General features: G+C 46.3%; 1 protein-coding gene across 7 annotated transcripts in view; it reads left to right on the top strand.

Moving 5' to 3' along the window:
- SPATS2L (spermatogenesis associated serine rich 2 like) overlaps window positions 1-5729 on the top strand; it is a 164994-nt gene extending 159265 nt beyond the window's left edge. For all 7 annotated transcript variants that reach the window (XM_080798279.1, XM_080798274.1, XM_080798277.1 and 4 more), the window contains 2 exons: window positions 1879-2099; window positions 4808-5729. In XM_080798279.1, coding sequence (XP_080654405.1) covers window positions 1879-2099; window positions 4808-5203 — 617 coding nt within the window. In that variant the 3' untranslated portion in view covers window positions 5204-5729. The remainder of the gene's footprint in view (window positions 1-1878; window positions 2100-4807) is intronic.
- Window positions 5730-12863: the final 7134 nt, after the last annotated feature.

Raw genomic sequence — 12863 nt, 5'->3', positions numbered from 1 at the left:
CCTGTACCCACTGAGCCATCCAGGCACAGCATGCCCCCGCCGCCACTATGCATTTCTTTTCAATTATTTCCCTTTTTTTTTTCTATGTGTTCCTTCCCTCGTGTCATAATCTACCCATTTATCATTCTCTACCCCTGCATTTGCCCCATCTGAAAAACAAACGAGCGGGTTCACAGTTGGCCATTCAACTGTCCATGCAAGTTCCCACTTCAGCCTGGTGATGAGTGGGACCCTGAGGCCAAGTGACTGCCCCGTCTGAGGGTGGGGTGGTTGGTGCAGCCTCACCCGCTTTCCTCCAGAGCACTTCCAGGGCCATCTCGTGGGAGGAACCACCCCGTACCATACAGCAAGTGTCCACACGAGAGACAACCTCCCCTGTTGGAGACAGTAGTCGTCCAACGGAGGACTCTTTCCAGCTCAGCTTTGTCGAGAGCACACTGGACACCCACAGCTAATGAACCGGAGTCATCCCTGAGCTGTAGGAAATAATGACCGCCCCCCACCCCCCTGAAACTTTATCTAGTGAACACAAGAGCCACTGAAATCCCCTGGTCATGTTGGGACAGTCCCCAATGGGCTGTCACACCTTACTTATAAATAAGGGGACTAGAGATGCATCCCTGTCCTTCCCATTTCTAATGTTCTGTGATCCCTACTAGTCACCGCTGATCCTCTGGAAAAACCCAAGGATGAAGTCCGATCCAACACAGGTAGCAGAGAACGTTGCCTTTAAAAAATTGTTGACAATTTTAAGATTCAAAGGTCTGATTGTCCGGCATGGCAGTCACATTCTGGTGAAGGGTGAGAGGGAGGTCATAACTTCATCCTTGAGTGGTTCCCTCCAGCCCTGACTCAGCATCATCACACAGAAATCATCCCATCCCAAACCACCTCATTCCAAAACCGGCGGGGCTGGGGATCACGAACATTGAAGAGCCCAGCCTGCTGGGATCTGTGTGATTAGGCGCACTGACTTGAGCTTTGAGTCGGTACCCATCTGCAGATGAGCTGTAGAAAATGGCATCGGGAAAGAGGCCGGGTCATATGGCTCTCGTGGGATATGAACAGTAGTACTTTAGGGCCTGTTTGGGCCGGCAGGCCTGGCTCCGTCATCACAGAATGTGCATGACCCAGGGTGACAAAATTCCTGACACCCAGCAGAACATCTGCGTGTCCACGTGCCTCCTGGTCCTCCTGTGTCTCCGCAGCCCCCACTGGTCTAGCGAGCGGTCGGCAGGCCCGGGCTTGGGAACAGGGGAGCCTAGAGGCAGAACACCCTTGTGCACAGGCACGAGAGGGTACTTCGAGACTCCACTGTCTCTCTTCCTTCTGCGGTTCCTAACCTAAGGAATAACACTATAGTCGCTCAGACATGTCTTCTTGCCGACAAGTGTTTCCCAACTTGTATGATGAAGCTGTCATCACCGTCCAGTGACTCTCACAGAACTTTGCTGGTCTCCCAAACATGAAAGTGCCCTTTCAGATGACATCTTTAAATATATATACATATACATATACATGTTTTTGAAACTCCTGTGTGTGTATATATATACATATATGTATGCGTGTGTGTGTATATATTTTAAAGATTTTATTTATTTATTTGACAGACAGAGATCACAAGTAGGCAGAGAGGCAGGTGGGTAGGGGGGAGCAGGCTCCCTGCTGAGCAGAGAGCCTGATGTGGGGCTGGATCCCAGGACCCCGAGATCATGACCTGAGCCAAAAGCAGAGGCTTAACCCACTGAGCCACCCAGGCACCGCATATATAAATATATGTTTTTTGAAGCTCCTGCCAGTGTCTCCCATCTGCAACGGGCGTCCCGAGGCGGGAGGGGTCATGGCGCAGCCCGTAACCCAGGTGCTTTCTCGTTGCAGTCACACACCCAAAGAACAGCTATTCCTCAAGAACGCCCTGCAGCTCCCTGCTGCCCCTGCTGAACGCCCACGCAGCAGCCTCTGGAAAACAGAGTCACTTTACCCGAAAATCGACCAATCACAACAAGCCCTCGGAGGGTAAAGCCGCAACCCCCAAAATGGCCAGCAACCTTCCCAGCGCTGCCGACAGCTCTCCCCAGGCCGTGCCAGCTAATAAGCAGGTGAGCCTGTGTAGGGAGGCCAGCGTGCGCTGCCCCCGGGGGTCCCGCAGACCCTGGTGCCAGGAGGAAACTACCTGCCGGGCTGGGGAGGCCTCTGGCCGCCGGGGGGCCTCCCTGAATTCCCCTGGTCCGTCCGCGCACACTCCACGGGCCCTTGTCCAGGCGGATGAGGTGGCCTGCATGTGCCTGAAGGAGCCAGCCCTTCTTGTGCCCTTGAAGCCACACCCCCCAAACCCCCTCACACCCCCCACATCCCCCCCACACCCCCACACCCTCCGCCAAGCCCGGGACATGGGAATAAGATTCTGTACCTGCTCACTGACACTACTGATGAAAGGAAATCTGGCATCTGTTTTGTAAGTTCCTTGAATTCCCAATTATGTGTAGTTTTTCAGTACAAGGCCAAAGTCAGTTCAAACTTCCCTGTCTTCTTTTGGGCTTTCGGGAAATATCTTTCAAAATGACATTATTAATTCCTCTCTGTCATGGCTCCTAAAAATATAAGCGTGCAAAGGTCAGTCTTCCTTCTTTCCTTCTGCTCCTCCACTGTATGCCTAAGAAGTGATTTCCCCCTGGTCATTAGAGGACGAACAAGACACGGGATTTGATGATACAGACGTGGGGCATGCTATAAAGACAGCTTTCATAGTCTCTAAGAAAGAGAGCACAAGTAAAGAGACTTTTTTAAAGCATTCCAAAATCCTGGTTTTCCAGCAGGTGCCCTGTTGGAGTCTGTGGTCTAGGGTTTTTAGCATTCTCATAAACGACACTGACAGGCATTTCTCTGGGCCCAGACGTCTTTCCCAACATCAAAAGAGCACTTTGACAAGGGGCGTTTCATATATTCACGGGCCAAAGATCATTATCGGGTCTGTTTTACTTGTCATCTAAACACATCTTCACACCTTTTGTTCTTTGGTCATTATTAAACCCCATATGTAAAGTAAGTCTAAAATTTAGGCTGGGTTTCCCTTTCACTTTTCTAAAAACAAAGGAAGCCAAATTAAATGCGAGTGACATAGATACTTTTTCAGCTCACTGTTACCATTTCCAGTAAAACATTTTAGGCGATGGCTCATTTAAGCTGAAATATTCTTCCATAGGGAAGCCAGAACACTGCAGACCTAGGCAAGAAGGGCCCTCGGGCCAGGCCCTGCACTTGGGAGTCACCCCTCCTGGCCCTCTCCCAGCCATGGACCTCCCTATAGAGCAAGACCGAGGAGATGCCAGGACTCAGAATCTGTACTCTCCCTTCTGGAAAGTGCTCCAAATACTCCAGATCCTGAATTCTAGTCCCAAAATGGCCCCAAGCCTGCTCTTAGGGTCTGTTTGGACCGCTTTCCTGGATAGGGCACCCTGAGAGCCAACCATACCGCCGGTGTGCACACCCCTAGGTCCAGAGCAGGGTTATTTGTCGGGGGTGAGGACGAAGCTGAAGCGTGCAGGCTGGAGTGCCCACATGCATGCGTGCAAGGCCCCCTTACCACGTGGGAAAGAGTCAGAGCAGCGAAGAGATAATATTCACTCACGCGGTTATATGGGCCCGCCTTCGTACTCCCGCCCTGGGTCCTACATGACGAGGGGTGCGTCTGCCCTAAACCTATACCGTCCAGTCACCGCCTACATATTTAGAACTTTGTATCTTTATAAGCCATAAAATCATACATTTTAATAATAGAAGTTTGATTTTCAGTAAAGGTCTCTGTTCATGGAACAAACTACTTGTGGATCTTGTCAGGAAGACCATATGCGAAATGGGAATGTCTCTATCGTTTTCTAACTGTAGACCTTGGGCAAGTCTCTTAAATTCATTATCCTCATCTGTAAAATGAAGCAAGTAACAACAACTACCTTAAAGGGTCAGTGTGAGGATACACGAGACGGTCCCTTGCGTGAGGCCCGGCATGCTACAAGCGCTCAGTGAATGTTGGCTGTTACTGACCTCAAGGAGTTCAGAAATCCTTCCCTTGTACAGGGACACACGGACCGTTGCTTCCTCTCTACTCTTCCATTTACGTTTGTGGCTGCTGATTTGTTGAAGGGTGCCAGTTTTCCAGTATGATGCTTCAGAACTCGTGTTGGCTGAGAACTCCGAAAAGTTTATTAGAAGAACGAATCACCTGTAGGAAAATTCACGTCACCTCTATACCCTGCCAAGGTCTACCAGATAGACCTCAGCCCTGTGTTTACCCAAGATGATGTTTCTAAGCTATGATAGTTGTTTCGAGATAAAAATTAAAAAGCTGCTTTAGAGAAGAAAACTTACAAACTGAATTTTAAGCAGAATTTTACATTTTGCTTCTATATTTAATGAGAATTCCTATACCTAATCCATTTAGAAGGTCCAAGAAATTTTCACGGTAGAGAATTATCATTGTCCTGCCTCTGTGTTAACATTTCATTCCATGATATTTTAAGTGTATTTTATGGGGTTTTGTTGGTTCTGGCATTGTCTCTCTTAGACTTCTGAAACCTCTCTTCCAACATCAGTCATTTTCTTGGAGTTCCACTCACAAGACAGTCCGCTATTCTTTTAAGCTTGAGGATTGTATCAGCTTGACCCCATTTGCATGTTGTCATCGTCCTCTAGGGTGTGAAAAAGGTTACCTGTGGCTTAGAGGTTTGGTTTCCCTGATGTCATCTGGAGTTTGTTGGCATCTAATACCCATCTCTTTTCTTTTCTTTTTCTTTTTTTTTTTTTTTGGCAGAATGGGTCTTCTAGCCAAAGACGAAGATTTAATCCCCAGTACCATAACAACAGGCTGAATGGCTCTGCCAAGCCACAGGCCGGTGGAAGTGAAGCTGATTTGATGACGAAGGGCAACAACCGCCATGAACACAGAAGACAGCCGCACAATGGCTTCCGCCCCAAAAACAAAGGCGGCGCCAAAAACCAAGAAGCCCCCTTGGGGATAAAGACCCCCGAGGCCCCAGCCCATTCGGAGAAGCCCCGGCGAAGGCAGCACGCCGTAGACAACTCGGAGGCCAGGCCGTTCCGGGGGAACGTCGCTAGGGTTTCACAGTGCAATCTCTGCCCCACGAGAATAGAAGTTTCCACAGACGCCACGGTCCTCTCAGTCCCAGCGGTGACGTTGGTGGCCTGAGTGAGGAGGAGGAGGAAAAAAAAAAAAGCAGTTTTCACTCAGTTTTGGTTCCCTGCCCGAGGTGCTGACCCAATTCGCTGCCAAAAGAGAGTCAATCAGAATATACAGACCCTATATGGTTGTGTCATCCTCTCTTAATCATTTTTACTAATTCTAATAATCAGCTCTAGCTTGCTTTCATAACTTTCATGGCTTTGCTTGATCTGTTGACGCTTTTTCTCATCAAGACATCGCAGCATTTTAGCCCGGCAGTATTTACTCGTTTGTTAGGAAAATCAAGATGTGGCTACAGATCAGAGGCTCAGTAGCAACCTGTGTTGTAGCAGTGATGTCAGTCCATTGATTGTCTTTAGAGAGTTAATGTTGGGGGAAAAAAAAAAAATCTTACCGATCAGACAACCATGATCTGCTGAAGACACATGCGCTTTTGTAGAATTTAACACCTGGTGTTTTTCTGGAAAAAAAAATATATATATATATACATATATTGCTTTATTTGAAACAAATTAAAATATGCTGCATTTGACACCTGGCTGGCTTTTTTTTTTCTTTTTTTTTTTTATTGATGCCCACTTTGTTTTTCAATGTAGGACCTCCGAGGAAACTGGAGGGAGTGTGGCTCAGAGCTCTCCCCAGTACTGTTGCTCTTAGGACAAGTACCTTTTCAGAAAAAAACAATCACAATGGCCCCGGCCAGTCTGTTGCCCCACATATAAATGGGTATGCACCCCAATCATCTTAGATACCATGTGGTAATTCGGAAGCCTTGATCGCAAGAAACATAGACCTTGGCTCAGCCTCATTGAAACAGTAAAGACAATTTATTGGTTCAGTGACCGAAAAGTCCAGCAACAACATATGCCTTGGGTCCAGGTTGGTCCGGACTCCAGCTCATTTCTCTTCATCAGCTCAGCAATCCTTCCTCCTTGGGCTGACACTGTGTTCAGAGGGGTGGCAAATAGCTACTTTGCTCCTAGGGTTCAAGTCCATCCCCTGCACTGTCCAGAAGAAAAGAGACGCTGTCCTGGTCGCATCCACGTGGAGCACGTGTCCTTGTCAGAAGTCTGCGAGGAAAATCGTTGGCCCAGATTGCTGGTAGGCCGGTCACTCAACCAATCAGCAAAGTGGGGGAGGGGACAGCAAAGAAGATTTACTAATTAATAAAAACTGATCGGATCCCAGCCTCGGAGCTGGGGTGTGGCCAGTTCCCCAGAAGCACAGGGGCCTGTGGGAAGGGCTATGGGTTCCTCAGGAAGGGAGAGTGGACACTGGGGAGCCCAAGCCCCAAAGAGCCTCAAGTCCCCTATCTTTGACTTCAGGGCAGCTCAGTGTGGGCCCTGCTTGCAACAGCTTCCTCCTGTCCTACAGACTGGTTGGCCTCTCTCAAGTGCACACGCTGACTTCCAGCTCAACGTTAACGTTTTTCCTGGCAACACAGCTCGAGCGGTTCTCTTGCACCGAGCAGCCCCGAGCAGCTGAGCCTACAGGCCACGCGAGCATCCGTTTCTTTGGCCAAGAGCAGGAGGATGTTTGCTTTCTCCGGAGAGAGCTTTCTGAGGTCTCTGGATGTACCAGAGATTTAATAGGAATTTTAAATGTTAAGTCACATTCCAGGAAGGAAGGAAGAGTTTGCTCGTTCAAATAAGAAAGATAAATGGTCAGGATTGAGATCCCCATTTCCTCCATCTGAGGCCCTGAATTTATATTTTACAAGACAGAAGGACGAAGCACAAATTTTGTGTAGCGAGGTTTGGCCTGCCACTGAGAAATGTCAGTGTATATGTGACAGCTTTAAAGATGAGTCAAATAATTCTTGCAGCAGACAAACAACGGGTTTTCCAGATCAGGGGTGCGCCTTCCTTTGTGGGCTGCGCTGGCCCCACCGCTCTCAGCCTGGACTGACTCACCAGCTCCTGTCGCTCTCAGCGTGAAGGCAGCTCAAACACATCGCCAAGCACAATGCAAATGCGCCCAGGTCACAGAAAAGAAACCAAAAAGAGTGCTAAAACGTGTTCAGACCTAATTTTGGCTTTTCCTAGATTTTGCCTTTCTTAGGAGAACCCAGGGCATGGGAGCCTTTACTAATTCGTGTGTTTGAAATGGTAATTTCAATATTAGAGTGCCACTGTCAGGCCATTTGAATACTATATGACATCTACTCAGGTAGAACCATTGTGATCTTAGCTGGGTAGTAGACCGCCATTCTTTTAAAATGTTTTAAATTCCTTTTAAAAAATCCACAGTCACGAGCACTTTCATGTCTCTGCTTAATGCACAAGAACCCGAAGAATAGATTCCTCACTCTTAAACACGTCTCTGGTGGAGGTTAAAGCATTTTAATACCCATGAAGATTGAATCACTTCAAAACTCACCTACATTGTACCAAGACTCCATCTGTGAAATGCAACCTCCCTGTTGGGTTCCCATTACATTCCAAATTTACATTCCATTTGAGAGTGTCTGCCTACTCCAACTCGGTCGTGTTGAGCCTCTCCAAGGGGTGCTGAATACAGCAAGGCTTAGAGAGTTAAACACAAGTCATACAAAATTCACCCTCAATAAAAGATGCAGAGGAGTTGGAGGGAAGAAACTAGAAACGTAACGTATCTGCTTTAAAGCTCAGTTCACAAGTAGTTCAATGCTGCTGGCATCAGAAAAAGAGATTCTAATTAAATATTCCTAGGGAAGCGACATCAAATGAGGTTAATGGGAAAAGTTGCCAGACCAACAGCGACCTGCAGATTTTTGCCAAAGTAGGAGATTTGGGAATCCTGACTCTGAAAGCCTAGATCTGGGCCTTGGTTTCAATTTAATCATGAGGAGAGGGAATCTAGGACCTGGTCAGTTCTCTTTCCTGGGGCAACTGGGGTGCCGGTGGAGAAGGTGGAGCTGAGAAAGTGACCCGACCCGACCCCCATGCCTAAATTCAACATCGCCTTTGACTGAGAGCTTGACCCTGGCTCTTTTCCTCCCTCCCTTTTTGCACTGTCCCCCACCCTGTCTGTTTCGAGTGCCCTCTTGTGTCTAGAGATGGTAAGATCTTCACTTCTCCACTGTCGCTCATGATAGCATCCATGAGCTAGGCAATGGCACCTTCGTTACTCCACCGGCTTCAGAGGCCTTCCCTAAAATTCTGGCACAGTTGGGCTAGGACTCCAGATTTCCCCGCAGACACCAAAATGCTCCCACATTTCGTAAGCAAACTCATCACCTCCCATCTAAATTATTCAGCTGGCTAATACACTGCTCCAGCATTTTTCCGAAAGTACTGAGCCATCGTAACTGCTCAAATCTGGTGAGAAAAAAATATGAAGTGTTGCTAAGTCCCAGATTCTCTTCTTACCTCAGAATTTGGAGCACAATTTTAATACTATTCATTGCAAGCTATTACAAGGAATTTTTTTTTTCAGCCTCTTGCTTTTTCTAACAAGTCTTTCTAAATCCTAAGCAAGTTCTCGGTCTGTTCTTAGTATCAAAGAACCAGGTCCCCAGTCCTTGGCAGTAGATCAGCCCAAACCAGTGTTTAATCCCAATACAGTGGCCCCTTGAGCAAAGGCACTCTGGTCTGGATTTCGTCCTGCTATCTGAGAAACACACAATGTTGCGCTCCCCAAGCAGGTTCTTCTAAATTATTTTCGGGGGTTGATTTTCAGAGGCCCCCTTGTTTGTGAACTCTGCCTCTTCTCACAGCTCACAAGAGCTTTGGGTGCCACTGCTAAGTTCAAGTCTCACAGGTGACATCGTCACACACAGTTTTTAGGGAATAAGTAAATTGTAAGCAAATACTTTACTCTGCTTGAGAAAATATGTAGATTTCTCACAGAAAAATATTTCAGAACCACGTGTGCAACAATGACTAAAGAATTTCTATAGAAAATGAATGTAGAAAGTACCTCCCGTCAAAAACAGAAAACTATCCTATTTTTTAACTTCAGATGCTTAAGTTTGAAATAGATTTGCCTGTTTCTAGTCCTTTGTGAGACCTCACATTCTATAAATTACCATCACTCTGTACCGAGTTGGCTAATATTATTATTACCCCTCTGTCAATGCCTGACACACAGTAGGAACTCAAGAAATACAAGAGAGCAGATAGGAAAGAGTGGTCAACTCCAATACCCCTAGAAAATTCTGGAGCCTAAATGGCTTTATGCAAAATAATCCAGTAAGTCAATTCTAGAGAAGATGGGAAGACAGCAGAGCAACAAAATGCTGTCCGTGGTGGCAGACTGCCTAGATTCGCCTCTAGGCCTCACCACGGCCCTGCTGTGGAAACTTGGGTATGTTTCCAAACATCTCCCTGCCTCAGTTCCTCTGTGGGCTGATAACCACACCTATAACAAACCTTGAAGGTTTGATATAAGGATTGAATAAGTTCATCTTTGCAAACGACTTGGAATAGTTTCTGGCAGTTTGTACGTATCAGGTTCCAATTAGGGGATAGTAACCACAAAGTAATTTAAATGGGGAAGGTTTATGAATGTGTGTGTGGAAACTTCATATGTATGTTCTTTTTTATGTGTGTCTATACATGTTTATAATTGAGAGAAGAAATAATTAGTAACAAGGGGTTAGCTATGAAAGAATGCAAGAATAGCAGATAGAGGAACAATTACCACTGCAGTAGAGACCAGTGTCCAAGGAAAAAAACAAGTTTGGGCAAGCTTCCTACCCCTGTTCACTCAGGCCCCCCTGGTGGCTCTTCTTGGAGCAGGTCCTCTATCTACATTATGGTTAGGCCATTGAGGGGGAAGAAAAGAGCTTTTTCTGACTCTGCTGGGCTTTGATTGCTTTCAACTCAAAATAATCTTCGTGCCCAAGTAGCCCATCTTGAGGCAGCTACAATACCAAAACCAAAAATGGAAGTGGAAGCTAACAGGATATATGTTTTAATTGGCAGGCATGAGACACCCCTTCTTTGGTATCATCCCCTCCCTTAATCCCCAAGGCTGTGATTGACAGCAGGGATGTTTCTTCACATACCCAGGGCCCCCAATTTGGGGACAAATTATTTTGCTCAGGTTAAGACACCCAACTAAAACAATGGTTCTCAACTGGGGATAATCAACTGTGTGCCCACCCCTCACCCAAAGAAGACACTTGGAAAAGTCTGGAGGCATTTTGATGACAAGAACCGGGGCAGGGGTCACTGGCCAGGGATGCTGGCACAGTTACCCACCACACAGAATGACCCAAGATGTCAATGCTGTCGATGCCGAAAAATCCTCATCTGGAGGGAACAAGGGATTTGCAGAAAGGGAACAGAGACAGAGCTGGTGAGAAGGTACATGTTGTCTTACTCCCCCAGCTACGCTGGGCTCTTGACCGGTTTGGCCTCGCTTACCAGTTAACATCCAGATCGTCTGACCCACTTGTCATCTACATCAAAGTCGAGTTTCCACATCTTCCAAACCAAGAATTTAGGGGATGAGTTCTTGAAAGAGCTGTTATTGAAGCAGAATGTCCAAAGTTTGAAGAAATCTTGGCAGATGGCAGCAATATTTGCCTTTTCCCAACCTCAGCAAATACACTACCTTTTGCTTTCTGTAACGTGCTCTCAGTTTAAAACAGGCTTCTCTTCTACGCTCCAGGCCCCCGGTTCAGCCCTGTAGCTGGGCAAAATCTTACCAAGGTAATGAGGGCTTCAGGGTAAAGGAAGGAAATCAAAAGTACGAGACGCAACAGTACAGAAGGAGAAGTTGTTAAATAAACAAGTCGGGCTGAATACTGACTGCCAGTTACTGTACAATTCGATTTATCTTGGTTACCGCCTACCTCAGGAACCGTCTAGCTCGTGGATATGAACTGTCTCTGGGCTGTCTCGGGCAACACATGTGAACAAAGAAAAATTAGCTTTTCTGGAACAATGTGTGAGCCATGTGTGTCTCACGAGGTTGACAGGACTGTAAGTGAAAATGGCCCTTCTGAGGCTGCACCACCAACCAAATTCCATGAATAGGAAATTCTGAAAACAGCTGGAAACCAATGTTTTTTTTCTTTCCCCCTGTTAGCTATTCGTGTTTGCTTTTTTGGCTGCACTACATGCCTGAAATCCTGCATACTAACTGCAGCCCTCGACAAAGAATGCCTCATCCACTCTTCAGGGAGGAATCAGCAACTTGTTGACAGTTTTCAAGGGAGTTTCCACATATAGCAAAAGGACAGTACTTTCCATCAGTAGAAAGTTCCTAGTTACTTTAGGAATACACAGATGTAAATAATTTGAAAATACTTTCCATTTGCTATAGTAGAAGTTCTTTCCCTTCATTTTATCAACTTTGTACTTTCCACTTTGTCTCTAACCAACATCCTACCAGGTATAAACTGAAGCTATCCAAAGGAATTGCAGATAGAAGGCGACCCTTTCTGCGGTAACCTCATCTTCATACAAATATTAGCAACCGCCCCTTTACAGAACGATTTACTACCACAAGTATTCGTGCACATTCAAAATGTTGTTATTCTTTTTTAAGATTTTATTTATTTATTTGACAGACAGAGATCACAAGTAGGCAGAGAGGCAGGCAGAGAGGGAGGAGGAAGCAGGCTCCCTGCCGAGCAGAGAGCCCGATGCAGGGCTCGATCCCAGGACACTGAGATCATGACCCAAGCCGAAGGCAGAGGCTTGAACCCACTGAGCCACCCGGGTGCCCCTCAAAATGTTATTTAAATCAAAAATGTTCTATGAACAATTTCTCAGGTAAAGTCAAATATGCTTGCATGTTAATTCCTTCTTTAAAAATCAAGAACTAGCTGGATAATTATACTATATTTAACCACAGACTGGGAAGTGAGTCAACAATTTTTTCAGTGTTAGCACTTGAATAGGATTAAGTCTGTGAATGAAAAAGAAATTGCATCAGCAATTCTAGCAGAAACAATGAAGCCGGAGGAGAGAGGCCAGACTTTTTTTCCTTTCTCAGAAGTCAGACAGCACTGGCATCGACCTCCCTGAGATCTCGTGATCCGTGGCTCTGGATTACTTTAAACAACTTGACAAGTCCTATAACTGTTCTGGTCATTCCTGACGGTAATTTTGGTCATTAGCAATAATCACCCTACGAAGGAACTTCCACTACCACTTCTTCCGTTCTGACAGGATATACTCTGCAAGGTCGGAAATCAGTTTCCACAGCTCCTGAAGATTGCTACCAGACACGTTTTTAAAAATAAATATGGGGGGAGAGAGTGAGGGATTGCTTTCACTGTTCAGAAATTTACTGAAGGGGGCGCCTGGGTGGCTCAGCCCTTAAGCGTCTGCCTTCGGCTCAAGTCCTGATCCCCGGGTCCTGGGATCCAGCCCCACATCAGGCTCCCTGCTCAGCGGGAAGCCTGCTTCTCCTTCTCTCACTCCCCCTGCTAGTGTTCCCTGTCTTGCTATGTCTCTATCAAATAAATAAATAAAATCATTAAAAAAAAATTTGACTGAAGGACTACTATGTACCAGGCATTGCACATAGAGAGGCAACAGAGTGTAACAGACACGTAATCCAAATATAATATTAATACTTTCCTGCTCAAAAACTTTAAGTATTAAACAAGTTCACATTTTTAGTCTCCTTCCTCCATCTACCGTTTCCTTTGGTCGGTGATGTTGTGTTAGTCTGTGGTTATCAGATTATGGGCCTAAAACGTGGGGTTGAGGTTGAGGGGAGGGGG

Source organism: Martes martes (assembly GCF_963455335.1).
Source record: "Martes martes genome assembly, chromosome: 3".
NCBI classification, from domain to species: Eukaryota; Metazoa; Chordata; class Mammalia; order Carnivora; family Mustelidae; genus Martes; species Martes martes.
Note: the sequence above shows the minus strand (reverse complement) of the source record. Positions and strands in the feature narration are given on the sequence as shown.